Source organism: Notothenia coriiceps, unplaced genomic scaffold, assembly GCF_000735185.1.
Source record: "Notothenia coriiceps isolate Sejong01 unplaced genomic scaffold, NC01 NC01_scaffold00014021, whole genome shotgun sequence".
Classification (NCBI taxonomy): domain Eukaryota; kingdom Metazoa; phylum Chordata; class Actinopteri; order Perciformes; family Nototheniidae; genus Notothenia; species Notothenia coriiceps.
The window spans coordinates 128,732-146,523 of record NW_011346722.1 but is presented as its reverse complement, the minus strand read 5'-3'; the positions used below and the strand labels follow the sequence as shown (position 1 = coordinate 146,523).

Genomic DNA, 17,792 nt, shown 5'->3' with positions numbered 1-17,792 from the left:
CCCCCCCTGAGGCACCTCCTGTGGCAGGGTGAGCGGCCCATTCTGGCCTCGCCCCGCACACTTCCCCAATTCACCCCCATTCCCAGGGGAGAGCACTGAATCACCCTGACTGCTCGGGGTCCGGGCGAGCAATGCCCTGAAGGCACGGCACCCTCTGACTCAGACACATTTATCACCCTCCCTAAATCTAATCAGGCCCCAGGATGGCCGCTGGTGACATGCAGGGCAGGGGTCTTATCTGTAAACATCCGAGCAAAGTTCTAAAAAAAGCTCTGGCACATTTAGTCATTTTCAAAGTGGAGGGGGGAATATCCGCCGCTCTGAAGATTGATGCAGTCGTCCCGTCTCTTTTATCTTCCTCTCCTCTGATGGGAGCGATAGTTTACCGACGGATTAAACACGCTTTTAACTTTCTTAAAATAACTTGAAGATGTCATCCAATACATATGATCGCATTGAAAGTAAGGCAGGCCATAGATTGAATGCATCCTGAGATGTTAACATGTATTGGAAACATCCTTGTTGTCCTGCAATGGGACCACGCCTCAGGTATGTACCGCGTTGTCAAACTCAATCACACTGAGCTAGAGCCAGCTTCATCCAGGACCCTCCGGGGCCTCTTCCTACAATTACACCCTGACAGGGGTCACGACCCCGGAGACCCCGCTCCTCTGTGAGCAACCTGCAGGCTCTGCTGCAAGGACGGCCTGTTTCACTTCCCCACAGCCAGAGTGAAGGAATTACATCTGTAATCCAGAGTTCCCCTCAAAGGTGTTATTATTTGGCAATTTAGCCAAGAGTAAAAATAGAAATCTAAAATTACATTGAGTATGACAAAATGTTGGTTGCCAAAAAACAATACTTCACTTTAGGGCCAATAATTATAATTCCTCCCACACAAACTAAATGAATGATCACTGATGGAGTTTTTTAAATGATGAGTATGTGAGACAAGAAAAAATGCTAACATTTCAAATAAATAACAAAAAAAATAATCTGGTAAAATGTGGCTAAAATTCAAAATATGGGTTCAGATCACCTGATATAAAGTGTGTTTATAGTCCGTCGTGAAGTGTAATTAAGGACATAACTCAATATGAGGTACATGTGTGTTTATGCTACACAATGATGTGTTTTTATGTAGTACAGTTAGCTAATAAGTCTCTGGGATTCTCAATGCAGAACATGAACTTGTAATATAGGTTTTTATATTGTAGTTTTGGTAAATGTACTTCAATAAAGTATATAGTAAATCTGAATACTTCATCCACCACTGTATATAGTCATGAGCGTTTAAAAAAATGTACATCATAATGCATGCATTTAGTTAAAACATATATTTTCATCTTATAAGGGAACAAGCTATCCGTATACACAGAAAATACTATTTTAAATGTATGATTCAAATTAGCATTTCAATTGTATTATATACCATAGAAAGGTCATGTCCATTACTTAACAATTACTTTGCACATCTTTTCAGTGTTCCTTTACTTGGTTTTGGGTTCATTTGTAGACAGAATAAAAAAAAGATCCCTAAAGTAATGCTTACACATCCACCAGCGAGAATCTCTGCAGGCAGAACGATGGAATTATCGTCTGTGGTGAACTTGTCTCTGATAAAATCATTCATCTGAAAATACAAGACATGAAGAAAAAAGGTAGATGAGACACAATCCCAATCTTGATAGCAGGGCATTAATGTTAACTTGTGGTTACAGTCACATCTTGATTGCGGATAGAGTGTTTCTCCTGCGCTGTGTGCATGTTTTTTATTCACACTGAATTATTCGGAGCAACTTCTGGAGGTACACTGTGGAATGACTTGCCGTGAGTTTGATAGCTTTCTCCGGGGCGACGCCGATGAGCTGCGGGAGCAGACCTGCAAAATATTATGCATAGGTACCATTAGAATACCTGACAGAGAGAGAGAGACAGAGTCTGGCTCCAAATGAATGCACATTTTTTATCTTCGCTGAATGAATACATCTACTGACAGCTAGAACAATGTAAGCTGCAGGGTTCTTGTGTGTGTAAAACAAACCCATAAATATTTACAGATGTGGGTGATACATCAGATGCATTACAATACAAAGGTCCCATTGAAAGTTAACAAAAGTCCAAAAATATGACACTGCTGGTGTGTATGGGATCAGCATTATTGAGCCTGATCCCAGTGTTGGTGGGGAACAGAGAGAGCTGTGTGGTCACGGACAAGATCGAGGGTGGAGGGGGGGGGGAGGGGTGGTTGGGTGCTATGGTGGCGATAACCGCCATACTGTTTCACCGTCTGTCCTTCATCAGGCCAGATAAACTTCTGAAGGAGCTGCTGAGTGACTGCTGCTGGTATGCAGCCAGAAAACAGCAGAGCGTGTCTGTCTCCGAGTCAATCACCCTCTTATCATGTGCAAGAGAGGAGGCAGGAAGGCAGAGGGGAGCAGATCAGAGCAACAAAGAGCTGCAGTGGAGGAGGTAGCAGTAGATGGCAGTCTTGACTTCCCTCCTCTGAGCAGCCTGAGGGTAGAAGTGTTGTATATCACAAGCCTTCAGCACCATTATCACACAGCCGGGCCGAGGCAGATCACACACTGCTGCTACATGAGTTCTGCTGCTCCTTTTCCTCGGGGAGCTCTCCCAGGTATCGAGATAATGAAAACGCGACCCCTGGGTGTTGCTTTATTCACTGCTGAACAGGGAGGGCAAAGGTTTCTGGTATCAATTAGCAAACCATGCTGCTGATATTAGCACACTGACAAATCCTAATGCTTTCCCATCAGACGGTTTGTTTTGCACGAGAGCCACATGTTGGCCTGCACACAGATTTCCTTTTAAGCACTGTAAAATCTGCAAAGGATTACCTCTGTAGAATCCGAAGAAGCCCTCGTATCGGAGCACTTTCTTTGCGCAGTCGAAGCTGTTCTTGTACATCAGCTCTCCTACGAAGGAGCCTGTGGAGCGCTGGTTCTGCATGCGCGTCTTCACCAGGTCGATGGGGTACACAGCCGTGGCACCGGTCGCTAAAAACACACACATTTGCTGTCAATTGTTGAAGTCTTTGTTTCGTTTTAATAGAAAAAGAAATTCAGAAATCATCTCAACAACATTCTACAAAATTATGTTAAAACAGATGTATTGCTTTGTATGTTTTTCTTGGACACATACAACTCTAAGGGTATTATTGATTATTATTTAAACGTTTTTTCTATTGAATGTTGGAAACCGTTTAAAACCAATTTGTCATCTTTACATTTCATGTTTTGACCTTACAACAGTCCAAAGCCTAAATATATTATATTATTTCTGCAAGAAAAGCAGCAAATCCTCACATTTGAGAAGCTGAAACGCATAAATATGTGGCTTATTTGCTTGATGAAAGACTGGAACTATCAAATCATTTTTTTTTACATTTATTTTCTCTAGATCCATTAGATTATCTGACTAATCTGTTCAGCTCTGAATCAACATTTTTGAGCTCTCGGACCGTTCACTTGGTGTATATAAGCCATCTCGTCCCCCAAATTCATTTGTTATTGTCTTACACAATGTTTGTGCAATAATAATTCTGCAGAAATGTGTTGGGAGGGGTCGATTAGTAATCTAGTATAAACTATAAACAAACTGGTAACTGTGGGAAAACAGTTTGAGGAGGTGACGCAGCAGCAAGTTGCTCTAAACTCTGCTCTGTAGCAGCTTTACTTGTCTTGTCTTGTCTTGTCTGACTTCAAAGGCTGCTGAGAAATATCTCCTCTAGAACCTGCAAACTCCTCGGTCAGCACAGAGGCCTGGTGAGAATGTCAGTTTTACCACCAGATAACTATGGTATATTTCTCTTTTTGACCCTGCATGAATTGGCCTCTGGTGGATGAGGATTGATAAGTATTTGTGTGGAGAGCACACACTCACACACACACACACACACACACACACACACACACACACACACACACACACACACACACACACACACACACACACACACACACACACACACACACACACACACACACACACACAGTGCAGTTATGTCAGACGTTCCTTGTATCAGTGCTTCCAGTGTAATTAGACAGAGATTCCAGAGAGTGCGGTTCCGGAAGATTTGTGTCATTCCAGAGCTCCGACTCCAACGACAGCCTGGAGCCACCGGCGGCACGGCAGCACAATGCCGGAGCCTCACATCCCAACCCCTCTCAGATGCAGCACAATGGCCGGCCCCGGGGCCTCAGAGCGCCAGTCTGGCCGGCTAAGGTTACCCCTCGGGCGGGCCGGGGGCTCCGCCGCAGACATGTCACTCACCTCCAGCGATTGAGCCCAGAGAAAACCTGTAGGCAGACTCTGCAGCCTGGAGCCAGATGGGCCGAGACGTTTCGCGAGGGTGCTGTGTGGGAGAAAAAGACACCAGTGGTCAAATGAATCTGAAAAAAAGACAAGGGGGGGGGGGGGGGTCAGAACACTAACCATGAATCGGCTGGGTATTAAACTATAGCGAACCAGATACATTGTGGAAAGAAAAACGCAGTGCAGTACTCAACAACGGAGGACGGCAATGGAATGTCACATAACGTCTAATTCATCATCAGCCGGTATTAAATGTCACAGACAGGCCAGTCTGGATACAGTAAATGACTGTGTGAACCTGCAGCCCTGTTTTCCACACATGCTGCACGTCGGAGGCTACGAGCTAAAGGTCTTCTTTTATTTTTACAACAAAGTTTGGTTTTCTCTCTTATCTACTTGATCTCTGGATTGGTGTTTGATGTTGAAAGCGGAGCCCCTTTGTTTTCACTTTGGTTCAAGGGGAACAGATTAGCCCCACAAGCCTTTTCCATGTCCAGATAAGTATCTACATGAATATTACACAGTCCGAGTGAGACTCTGTTAAAGTATGTGTGTGTAGGTCGAGGCGCTGAGTAACTTCTCCAAGACCAGATGCGAAGAGGGGAGTACAACAGATTGTTTTTTTTCCTCTTCCCAGATGCTTCCACCGAGGGTTGCATGCTAACAAGATCGAGGTCTTGATCAAAGGGTTTAAACAATTAGCCTACTTCCACTAAAGGGCAGGCCTTAGAATTGCAGCATCCCCCCCGAAGGAATCAGATTCCAGACCTCTGAGTGTGAGTCCCAGGAGCATGAGTGGCCTGAAAGCTCTGACCACAGCCTGATATAGAGCTGTGTTATCCGGTGGAGGCAGGAACTATTTTGTTCACCCACATCCACCTTGACTCCCACTCCCCTCCTGCCATTAGCAGACTTTTCTAAAGGCTCCTAAAACTCCTCAAGCCCCACACTGATAAAAGCCTCTTATTAGCTTCTCAGATGTGTGATTGCAGCTCATGTGTATGTGCGGCTATAGTGAATAAAGGAGGGAGAGCCTTTCATGGAGAGGTGCAACGCAACAATCCATTCCTCTTCTATGGCTATAATTGGTGTACTTTTATCTGGGAGTCAAAGTAATGCACTTCACAAGGGAAGAAAAAACATGGGCACTCGGCTAATTCAGCTGCTGAACATTTTCCCTTTTTAGCTCCTTTCTGAGAAGGAAGCAGAGAAAAAGGCTTTTGATAAAAGGCAGGAGGACGTGGGGTGTATTAGAGGAGCAGGCAGGCTACCTGTCTCTGGGCCTCTGCTAGGTGGTAAGGCATGTCTCCTTCCTCCAACGGGGCTATCCTCTCGATGTCTGCATGGTTCAGCCGCCTTAACACATAACAGCAGGGGAGGGAAGGAATTAGGCCAGGAAAGAGCAGAAAGCCCTGGATCTCCTGCGAGCAGCAGCCAGTTACGTAAGATTTTCCACAGACCTTTTACTGGCATATAACTTCAAGTTACAGCAACTTTAATTTAAGCTTATATAAACAACAGACAAACAAAGCTGGATGAGTGCCCGTGGCCCAGCGAGTAAATGAAAGTGTTTTGTTACTCAGAGTTTGAGACACAAGTATTCCCCACTGGCCTGACGCATCATAAAGTCTGTATGCATGTTTTATGTTTGTCTTGTAAATCAGCCAGTGGAGCCACTGTTGTTAAGATGAATGAGCAATAACTTTATTTTACAGCCTATAAACAGACCTGCAACATATTTACTCCATTCATGGTAGATAAAAAAAAATAACAAGGTAACATTGAAATTGTTTGTTAGTTGGTGGATTCGAGGGAACAGCAGCAAAACCTACCAGGGTGATTATAAGACTAAAGTGCTAAGGTTAAGTAAACGTTGTTTTTTGGAGTCTAAGGCGCAGACTTCCTACGCCTTATTATTTTTATTTCGCGTTTTTTATACTGTCCTGTACATTTGATGTGCTCAGATTTGCTGACTGTCTCACTTGACATTGTCTTTGACTTGTAGTCCATTATACCAAAGACTACAATTATCTTGATGTTGAGCCACACTAGTTCAACTGATTTAAGTGTTTTGTATTAATCAAATGATGTTCCTTTCATACAGCTACCTACACTTGCTACCAGTTCTTGGCTTGAAGAAGGTCTCTGGCTTGCTATTTTCTTTTTTTTTGTCCATACCCCACATACAAAGTATCTTTCTTTTCAGCACAATCCCTAGAGTCTGATTCATACCACCTTTCTTAAGCTACCAGTAACCCAAAATACTTGACAATTAAAATGTCAAAATGTGATACATAAATAGCTATAGTACTGTAAGTAAAAACATGTTCAGTATATTCCCAGATCAATAGCCGGACTCTAGAGGGTTAAAGGGTCATTCAGGGTCTTACCCGGAGTGAGTGTGGAGACCAGCGAGCTGATACAGGATGGCAATCTCCATCGGAGTGATTTGACCAAACTTATTGGCAGCATGAACAAACTCCTCTGCAATGCAACAAAGAGAAGAATAAATTAAAAGATGCAAACAGGATTTGAGGAAGCTTAGGGGTTAGCCACGTCAGGTATTTTCTACAGCAGGGTAGCATCAAACAGTATTTGCAAACACTGTTTCTTATTTTTTTGATTTATTGTGAATGTTTATTGCTAAACCATCTTTTAAGGATATTATAGAGATATTTAAAAAAACATTTACTCCATTCTTGATGTGGCAGGAGTAGGCTAACTGAGCTTGCAACCCCCTTAGCAGCCTGTGTCACTCTGCTTTATATTCAGTGCTTCTCTGTGGCCTGCTGAGAAGCTCCATTACCATCAGGTGGTCTCTCTAATAGGAAACTCTAATGGTTGTTTTTGAAGGAGGGAAAAGAGTTAGTTATTCACTTCCCCCACAAAGACCTTCTTGCCAGGTCCAAGGATTGCAACGTTTGCTTACAAGCCTGCTTCTGTCATCTCAAGTGCCGCAATGATATGCTTTACAGCGACCGGCAGAGAAATGTGAGTGTTTGCTTTACACTCAGTCTGATATGTTTAGAATTATGTATAACAAGAATTATTTGCAAATACTGTTTGCCCTAAACCCTTTCTATAAGGAGGGAAACCATAGGGAGAAAGTAGATTAGGATCAGTGTGATTGTCAGCACCTCTATCAGTTACACAGGTCTATATGTTGAAGGTGATCTGATTACCAGGTTAAAAATGTTCATTTACCTTTCGTAATTTAGGGCTACAGTAAATGTTTCCAGTGTGTCAAAACTCTGTCAAAAAAAAGTTAAGACATCATCGCACAGCTACATTTCACATCACGTTTAAAACATGGCTAATTTGGATGTTGGGAGTGTCTCAGATGTACCTTTGGTAACATGTGTTTCTCTGTGAGTGCCGGCGAGGGTGCTGTAAATCTTGCGAATCAGCTCCATGTTGTTGAGGAGAGCGTTGAAGGCATTGAAGTAGGAGAAGCTCACCATGTGGGAGGTGCTGCCTCCTGCAGCCTGGAGAACCATCAAAAGTCTGTCAGTGCTTCTGTATGGGAAGCATCGACTGGATTTTATTATATTCAGCTCTGCTGCAGTATAAAAAGACCAAGCTTACTGTAGACTCAGTGGATTCTTATCTTTTACTTTCTTCTTAAACATTTTGAAAACACTTGTTGGCCACTTGGGGGCAGCGGGAACAAGTTGTTAAAACTACAATGACATATCATTGCATTTTAAGTTATTATTTATTTACACAAAAGTCATAGTTTGACTATCTTTTTATATCTGTTTTTGTTCTATACCAACTCCTGAGGAAATATCTGGCTCCAAAGGTGCTAAATGTTCCACTTTGTTGACTAGATAGTGGCAAACCGTCTGTCTGCTGCTGGGAAGATAGTGAAGAGTGGGTTTTAAGGTGCAAACAGCTGCCTTCAATGGCCAAAAATGACATTTTAAGAGTGCTGACAAAGCTGAAACAAATCAGTTCAGTTGTATGTTGAACAGCTTAACAATTAGCTGAAACATGCTATAAAGATCTCTATTATAAAAATATGAATTATATCAGATTTAAACATTCAACAGTGGTCTAAAAAAAAATCTGAAACTCACTGAAACCAGGTTCTCCTCAACAAATGGAGTCAGCATGTGGTGTCTGATGGTGGCCATGATGTCGCTGAAGTCCAAAGCAGTAATGGTGCCACTTTTGTTCTTGTCTTTTTGTGAAAACGCCTGGCGGGCATGCTCCAACTGCAGCTCCTGCAGCACCACACACAAAGAGAGGAGGTCAAGCTGTTAGCTGACAAAAGAGGCAAATAATGTGTTCCTGTGATGAGGAGCATCGCATTACAAGGGAACAGGGAAATCGTACTTTAGAGGATGAAAGTGTAATAATGTCAGTGTTGGACAGATGTGAAAGGCATCAGATGTGACAGCGTCAGACACTGGCTGTTGTAATCACCACGGTCTCTCTGGAGACTAATGGAAACCATGTCCCGAGAAGCCTGATCCCGGAGCCGAGCCGAGCGGAGGGTGAGGCGGCCGGCAGGTGTGTCCGCAGGAAGATGATTCAATATGACAACCATGCAATCAGATGGAGATGCAGGGGGAGGCTGACCCCGGGTCAACGTCTGCTGTCAGAGCTCATCGCATACAACCAGAGGACCACAGAGAAACGTCACCGCAATACTCAGCTCCATCTTTACACTCTGGTTCTGATAATCAGTGGATTGTTGCTGGAGATTAATCCTCACAATGTTTGCTGATTATATTGTTGGGAATTCATAATGCTACTTTGCCGCTTCACAAACATCATACTTTTTAAGTCTATAAAACCTCTACCTTGAATGCACTTACTAAAGTCTAGCCAAATACCGCTACAACCACAAGGTGGCAGAGCCAGGACTGTTTGAGAAACAAACAATCTACACTACATATATACTGTTTTGTATTTTTAAGTAATACTCATGTTAAGAAATTAAATCTGCTTGGACACGACAGAAAAACAAGACAACCAAAATGATTGATGTAAATTAAATCCTACACACACTAGGGTCTTTGGTGTAGCAGTGGGAAGCCTGAGTCAAGTATGATAAACCACAAAGTGCTCTGAGGGATCCCACACTGCAGTGCAGCCTGTCTAACTCTCGGACCACCCAGCCTCTCCACAGCAGCCCCCAACTCCAAACCAGGCCTGACCCTATACTGCTGCTGCCGATTTCACAGCACAGAGGTCTCAGTGAGATACAGGCAGAAACCAATAAAGCACAACAACAACGTTAAGTGTCTTAATGGCACACTGGGCTACCACAAACCGCTAGAACGGCTAAAGAGATGCAACTCCACACCACAACAGCATTATCTTAAGAGATTATATACGGCATGCAGTTTACGTTACGTAATTTCCATTTTTTCCTCAGCAGGAGGAAAAAGCCTCGCCACGGGATAAAGGTGATCATTATGAATGGTTTTACATTCAATTGATGCTCACTTTCTAAGATATTTTGCAGCATATCATGATGCATACCTGTTTAACTGTTGCTCTTAATATCTGCTGCTGAAGTCAATGAATCTAGACTGTTCAGACTACTCATCCTTTAACAGAGAAATATGACACTTTTTAAAATACAAATTAAAATGCTACACTTTTACTGTTACTCTTTTATCTCAGTTGGTATCCATTTCAATACAACAATACATTGTGTACATTTTTGTCAAAGAGGTGTCTCCATAAATAAAGCAAAAGAAAAGAGGAAGAAGTTCTGTCAGAGGAAGTGCGACAGACAGTTGGTTAATAACACGGCACTCTTTCTCCATTTTGTGTCCCCTCGGGAAAAGGGCGAGGAGAGAGAGAAAATGAATAAACAAATAATTAGTTAGGGGCATATTTAAATTAAGAAAAGTAACAAATAGAAATAGTTGAACACATTATAGCAATAATAAAGCATTTTGGTTAACACAATATTTTCTTGCCAAGTGTAAAATAGGAACACTGATAACACTCTTATATTTGATCTGTGTAGCCTATGTGAATTTGATAAAAAATACGAGCAGCAGGTTAGCGTAGCATAGCATGATCTTCTTCGCAGTGAATATCTGGAGTCTTACATCACCATCAGGTTTTAGATTTTACAACTAGTTAAGTCTAAAATATGTGACATAAAGTTATAAATAGCTTTAAAGGTGCTGATGGGCAGACCAGAGTCAGGCTTTTTCCTCCCTGTTTCAAGTCTTTACGCTAAGCTAAGCTAACCATCTTCTTAGCTTTTGATTGACAGACAATTGAATGGTATCATTATTTTTGCTGTAACTCTGGACAGGAAATCAAGCGTAGTCTTTTTGTTGCGAGACTTGCTGCAGGCTTGTCAAGCAGCATTGGTAATTTTACAGAACCTATAGAAAGTGTAGATCGATTATATACCTGCAGAAACTGGGTGAACTCTGAGTAGCTGAGTCTCTTTTTCCTTTCATGGCCAAAGTGAAGCTTGATGAACTCACAGTCCCAGTTGAAGGTAATGTGGTGATGAACTGTAGTCTGGCTGAAGATGTCACGTACATTTTCTGAAAGAGTAAAACATGAATGAGCGATAGAAAAAAGACGGGGGAAACATGCAAGATGCAATTTTATCTATCTTCCATCCTGATTGCGTTGGTAGAAAACCTTGTTGAAGTAGAGGAAATACTCCATTTGGATTGCAAAGCTGAATGTGCTGTTTGACAGTTCCACTCCTCCACTTTACATTTTGAGGGTTTTGAGTCCATACTGGACGTTTTCTGTATAAGCACTGCCTCAGTTTCAGTGCACAGACAGAGCATAGCCGCAGCTTCTTTGTAAGACTCTGTATCTCTTAGTTTATGACATGCTGGATTCATTGCTCTGCCTGTCAGATGGAGCTTGTTATAATGAGATGTTCCAAACAGCTCACTTGCTGTCTTGCCCTTAGACGAGACTACTAGCATATGTAATACATAAAAAAGGCATGGCTGCTGTTACATTTATTGGCAACACATGCTTTAGGAAGAAAAGCTCTTGCAGCCCAAAACGATCAATGTCACAATCAAACAGACCTAGAAACCCCATCGTGCAGATGTATTGAGAATTGTAACTTTCATTACATATATGAAGTTACCACCATTTACATTTTACATACCAAAAGAGATGTCGCCTGTGCCCGTCTTGTCAAACAACTGAAAGGCAACTATGAACAGAGCATCCGGGGCACACAGAACTGATTCAAAGGCCAGAAACTCCTGGAAAGAGATCAGTCTGTTTGGACAAGAAAGAAAGAGTGCTATCTGAACAAAATGTTTATGACAAAAGTACAGAAGAAATACTGAACAAAACATAAAAAAATACAAAAGAAAGTACACAATGACAAAATGAGAGAAAGCTTAAATCTATTTTACAGCTAAGCTTCACAGTTCATTCTTGACAATGAAAACAGCACTTAAATAATTTCAGCCAGGTCCATTTAAAGCATTTAATCAATTTACATGATCTACATTTCAACATTGAAGGGCACTTGAAGGACTTGTCCATGTTGAGCTTCAACATGTTTTCTATTATATTTTATAATTCATTGTATAAACTATATATGTATTATTATTACGAATATCTTTTAATTTTCTTCAAGAAAACCACAAAAAACAAAGCCCTGTTTTGCTAAGAAGATTGGTATTTAAAGATATTTTTACCCCATTATTTATTTATTTTAGCTGTTCATTAGACAAAGTGGAGGTCTAACTGCTGCTCTCTTTTCTTCAATTCAAGATTAATATACACACAGCTATCTTATCAATTCATTTGAAATTGATTAGCTGCAGGTGTAAAACTGCCTGATGAAGATACCTATTCACTCTGCTAACATTATTAAGATAAATCATTCACAGTCTGTTTAGCCCCTATACACATGTTAGTGCAACAGGTGAGACACACAGGTGTCAAACCGATCTTAACAGGACCGTTCACCAATATCAAAACTACATGTGACCGCTAAACTGTAATGCTTTTAAACAATCCAGATTGTTTTGGTTTGTTGTCTACATTGCTCCAAATAAAACAAACTAGATGGTACTTGGGTCGTGGTCAAAGTGCCAACAAGTTAATAAAGAACTCAACATCCATGTATTGTTTGAAATGTTAGGACCTGGATAATCAAGATGATTCACAAACCTTGAACTATTTTGTTTGTGGAAGGGCTTGTATTTTGTGGCAGTGCATTTCTAATTAAACATGAATTGCATCCTCAATGTTACACCTCACAGTTAGGATGCTCAGAAAAGACTCTTGTCCCTGCGTAGATGTGAGTAGTTGTGAGTAGATGTATGCTTCCTTCTGCACAGTAATACTGTTGGCAGAAAATAGCTCCTGCATGAAACTGCAGACAACAAGGTCTGTGGAGTATCTGCGTAACCAGGTCATGATTTCTGGAGAGAGAAATTGCTGTTGCTTTTTATCAAATATGTATTTTTTTTTCTGGTACTTTAAGTACCCCAAGGTAGCTTCAAAATGTTGAGCTTTCCCCCCCTTCAAAATGTTGAGCTTTCCCCCCCTTCAAAATGTTGAAGCTACCTTCTTTGCCGTTTATTTCCAACACTGGGAAGCTCACACCGAAACTATCTAGATTGATAAAGCAATAAAACATGAGGGAAATATTTGCTTTTTTTGTGGCGGGAGGGAGGGAGGGAGGCGTGGTACATTACATTTTACATTCTGGCCAACATTCATTTATTTGTGCAATAATGTACAGAAATGTATGACCCAGTAACGGAATAAAAAAAAAATGTATACAACCTAATGTAAGTACATAAACACAACATAATCCTCCCATAACATCTAACAAGGCACTGCTTCACACTTCAACACGCTTGTCGTCTTGTTAAATAATCTTCATTCCTGTACTGTAGTATTGTGCTGACAGCATGTAATTTAAGAATTCTAGTTTCCCTTTGTCCTTACATTGCTTCCAAGACAACAAACGATGGCATGTAATATTTACTTTAATATATATTTAAGTAGCAGAGGCTGCCTCCAATAACTAATCTGTCGTGACTGCTGGAGAAATGTCAAGATAATGGGAAAATCATTAAAAGTGTAACGATCAACGTACAAGAAATACCAAGAGGCTATAGACCAAAACAATTTATTACAGCTGACACTGGGAATTAAGATGTGAGGAAACGTAAACCCTGTAAATTCAAAATGAGATCTACAGATTTGTTTGAAGAAATACAGACACCGACAGGATATCACAAATCTAGGCAACTTTCCATACGTCACTGTAGGCACTCACCCATCTTTCGTAGTGTCAGCCACTCCAGCTATCAGTTCCACAGTTTTGGGATTATGCTGAGGTTGTGCATGCAGACCCAGGTACTTCTGTACAAAGTCACCGGGGGTCATGTAATGCTCTCCATCCTCCAGCACACTGGCATACTGCAGAGGAGACACACAAAGAGCTGTAAACAACGTGGGTGTCTCATAACATGTGTTTAGAAAGAAAAAGATGTAGACTACTAAATTCAAAGAGAAAAATAGGTGATAATTGGTCTCTCTTTTTTATAACAATAAGATGTTTGTGTCTTTTTTCTATTCTGGCCCAATTTGGTTAAGTTTACTGCCACTACACAATTGTTCTAAATGTATACAATGCTTTTCTGTTTAACATAATAACAGAATGAATTGAAAGGCAGCAGTCTCTTTCAAATGATTGTCCTTCTTTGACTTAATGTAGGAGAGAGATAAATGTATCCTTGCATTCAGAAGGACCATATTCATCTCTAGAGGATACACAATTACATTTGAAAAGAAAATGTAACATAGACAAAAGTCTATATGCATGGTGTGCTGTACACTTCAATGATTAAAAAAAACAATAAACATAAATAAATAAAATGACAGCTTTTGACAAAATCACAAGCCCATTTTTCCAAAAATAACATTATTTTTGGCTGATTTTATGATTTAACTGCCTGAAAAATGAAGGCGGTTTAACACATTAATGCATAACACACTGAGACAATAATTAAATTAATGAATAATACAAATCAATCTAGATTGTTTTGGTATGATATCTCCTACACTCATACCACACCATTCAAGATTGATACAAAGCACTACAGGGAGGAGATACAATTGTAAAATCCAAATAGTTAGTTGACTTGTAAGAAACTTAAAAACCTGCCAAAACAGGAATGAATTGTTTGCTTTGTGGTGAATACACATATTAGATAGCATTACCTGTTCTAAATGGATGGAAGTCAAGGGGATTCAATTTGGATTTTACATTCGGGCCAAGAAATCAGTTTATGGGTGCATTAACACAGGTTCAGAATGTACCGTATAACGACACAATTAAGGTACACATACAACCCCAAATAATCCTCACATAACAGCTATGAAGGCACAACAACACAACAAATTGAAATTTATAAACTGAATAACACTTGTTGTGACAATCAATAACCATCAGCATGCAAGCAATGTTGCTTCTCTATTTCACGTGACTGGAGCAGAAACATGCACAGCTCACACAGCACTGTGCTAAACCTGAGATCTCAGCAGGCTTTAAGATGTAAGGTCAAATATAGAGTCTGGGTTGGGTTTCCAGTTGGAACAGAGATAGCTCTGAAACACAAGCGCCACATGAACTGGCAACAGAAAGGCCACGCTCATGGGAGCCAAGTCAGATAGAGAGACCATGAAATAAACAGAGCAAGAGTGTGGGAGGAGACCTTCAAGCCAAGTGTTTTCAGCATTACAATTCAATGCACTCTGTTGAATTAATGTTTTAAGTGAAAATATTAATTCCAAGCAATTTATTGCCACATTACTCGTTCACATGATTGTGAATCCATTTATCCTCACAGTAGGCCTCAAGTAGTTCTTAATCAAATTATACAGGCAGTCAGAATGAGCTTCCAGTAATTAACTCTTCCACCTGAATATGCATTACAAATTAAGCAGCCCACTTATAGTGGAGTCAAGAGATGTGCAGAGACCTTAAGGCGAATTGCATCTCAAACAGAGTCCCTACTTTAAGGGACAAGTATATCCTGCAAATAAGACGTGTGTGGGTAAACAAGCCCACACCCTAATGGTGGGGATTTGTTTTTTTGACGGTTAGCGGGCAGAGAGTGATGAGAAATCCAATGACATGCTTAAGATCACAACACACACAAGTCAAAGCAAGAGGGATATTCTCTGTTTAAGCAGATCCTAAATTAGTCAAAGCATTGTGACCTTTACTGAACTATGTAGTATCCCAATGGACACCACACAGTAACTCACGGCTGCAACATGTTACACTTGTGAGACTCCTGTTTGTGCCTTGTTGGTTAATGCTCCAAATGTTTTAATTTATGTGAGCAGCAGTCTTACCTTCAGAAAAATAGCCTTCAAGTCATGGGGGTCTGCCCTTTTTGTTGATTGCACCTGTAACACACAAGTTCGAATTTGCTATAAAGACATTTCAGTCAGATTATCACAATGAAGCCTAATATAAAATAGGCTACACAATGTAGGGATACTAAGCCATATGTTAAATCAATAAAACTGAAGTTCATGGTGTAACTGGTCAGCTTTGATTTTTACGGTCAATCACAGACGGCTGTAGCAACAATTATTAACACCATACATGTAAACAACGTATTCAAACCAAATCTCCTCTATATGCAAATGCAACCAAAACTACAGTTGTCTCTGCAGGCTGGCAGAGATGCCCCTGTAAAGATGCAGAAACACAAGAGTAGTGGATTCTGCTGCATTTAAGACAAGAGCTTTAAACCCACGCGTCTGACCAGACATGCTGTCCTCCGTATCCGACGGCTGCTTTACTGCCTTTAAAATGAATATCTGAAAAGAAATAATGACGGAGTCACCTTGACCGCCATGCTGGGAGTGACGTCAGCTGCAGTGAACTAGCTCAGGCGCTGGGCTCAAGGATGACAGCGAGCATGACACGGGACCGCCGTGTTCTAAGACACCAAATATATATTTAGCAGAGTATTGTCCTTTTCTGTCTGCAGGGCGGTGTGTCGGACGAGGAGCCAACGCGAGACGCGATGCTCCGGACAGAGAGGCAGCAGCTGAGATCTTGCTGTCTGCCGGGTCACATGAGGACACGGTGCACTGTAACCAGGACAATAACCAGGACAGCAAAATACAGTGATGACATGTTAAAATAACAGAAAACTAAAAATTCAGAAAAATAGAATTGCGTAATGTGGCTGCACCTATTATTTGTATTATTCATATTTGATGCATATATGCTACTGTCAGATCCACCTTATGATAAAGCCACCTGTTACATCCCAGCAGACTTTGCACTCAGCATTGTAGTCTTACTGTTGGGAATTGTGTCGCTTATCCTGCAAAACATCTCTTTTTAAAATAATATGTATTCAGGTATAACAATTGTTGACGCATTAATGTGTGTATCTCTTTAATGTTGCAGCTTGTAAAGGAGGAGTGTTTCTGTGCCAGGAAGCTTTTACATTTAACCAAGGGATGAAGAAAGATTATCTTAACTTAAACTATAATATTAAATAATAAATGTAATTGTTGATCTTAGTTTGTATTACTACAAATCTAAATCTTCAAAGTAACTTAATTTTGATAAATATAGTACAATACTTGCCTCTGAACAGTCTCACAATTTAAAATACTGAATGTGCACATCAAAATGTGTTGAGTAATTGTAGTTTGTGTAACTTACACTGCTTACAAATTTAGAAATCAACATCAACCCAATTTGCACACTATCACCACATCATGTGCTCACAAAATGTTTTCTCTATGTTGGATCACTTATCTCATCATTACAAAAATATAACTCTATAGCTCTTTACCAAGCAAGTGTTGCTTACCTTAATTTACACTGTAAAAACTAAAAAGAAACTTTAATTAAATATATTTTGTCAACAATTTACATATAACTGTTTTAGGTAAGTTGAAATCAATACTATTAAGTTGAACCTAATATGTTTTATTTAAACTTGATCTTATTTCTTTCAACTAACCTAATACAGTGATGTGAAATCCGTTGACATAATATATTTAATTAAAGTCAATTATTTCGTTTAATTGTGTAACAGCAATGTCACTGATTGCGGCAGTTCAGACAAATACTCTTGACTCTGATAGGAAATGTCTATACAAGAATTGACTTATTTTTGTATTTTTTCTTTTGAATTATTTCTTTCCTGCATTTGGCCAAACGACTGTAGTTTGAAGTTCAGAGATCAAGCAGCATGCATTGCCTCCATGCAGACACAATTTGTTGCCTTTGGTCTGTAAAAGGTATGGTATGGTTCAGGAAAGGGATAATCTAGTGCTGACAGTGTCGAGGTAAAATTACAGTGGCTTAAACATGACTGGGCAGGTCATTCATTGGTGCGCCTGGAGGACAGAATAGCTGAGGCCGGGATGATAGCACAGCATTACCCGGGCTCAGGGGGATGTTCACAATTGCACTTTCCCCCATGAGTCAA

General features: G+C 40.5%; 1 protein-coding gene across 1 annotated transcript in view; it reads right to left on the bottom strand.

Moving 5' to 3' along the window:
* The window catches only part of slc25a12 (solute carrier family 25 member 12), a 20,487-nt gene extending 4,082 nt beyond the window's left edge, over positions 1–16,405 (bottom strand). Inside the window, exons 1-13 of the mRNA XM_010774442.1 lie at positions 16,182–16,405; positions 15,682–15,735; positions 13,595–13,737; positions 11,453–11,568; positions 10,723–10,862; positions 8,415–8,561; positions 7,682–7,820; positions 6,726–6,819; positions 5,607–5,691; positions 4,294–4,375; positions 2,859–3,017; positions 1,830–1,882; positions 1,553–1,633 (exon numbers count right to left, since the gene is read on the bottom strand). Coding sequence (XP_010772744.1) covers positions 1,553–1,633; positions 1,830–1,882; positions 2,859–3,017; positions 4,294–4,375; positions 5,607–5,691; positions 6,726–6,819; positions 7,682–7,820; positions 8,415–8,561; positions 10,723–10,862; positions 11,453–11,568; positions 13,595–13,737; positions 15,682–15,735; positions 16,182–16,193 — 1,305 coding nt within the window. The 5' untranslated portion in view covers positions 16,194–16,405. The remainder of the gene's footprint in view (positions 1–1,552; positions 1,634–1,829; positions 1,883–2,858; positions 3,018–4,293; positions 4,376–5,606; positions 5,692–6,725; positions 6,820–7,681; positions 7,821–8,414; positions 8,562–10,722; positions 10,863–11,452; positions 11,569–13,594; positions 13,738–15,681; positions 15,736–16,181) is intronic.
* Between the last annotated feature and the right edge of the window lie 1,387 nt (positions 16,406–17,792).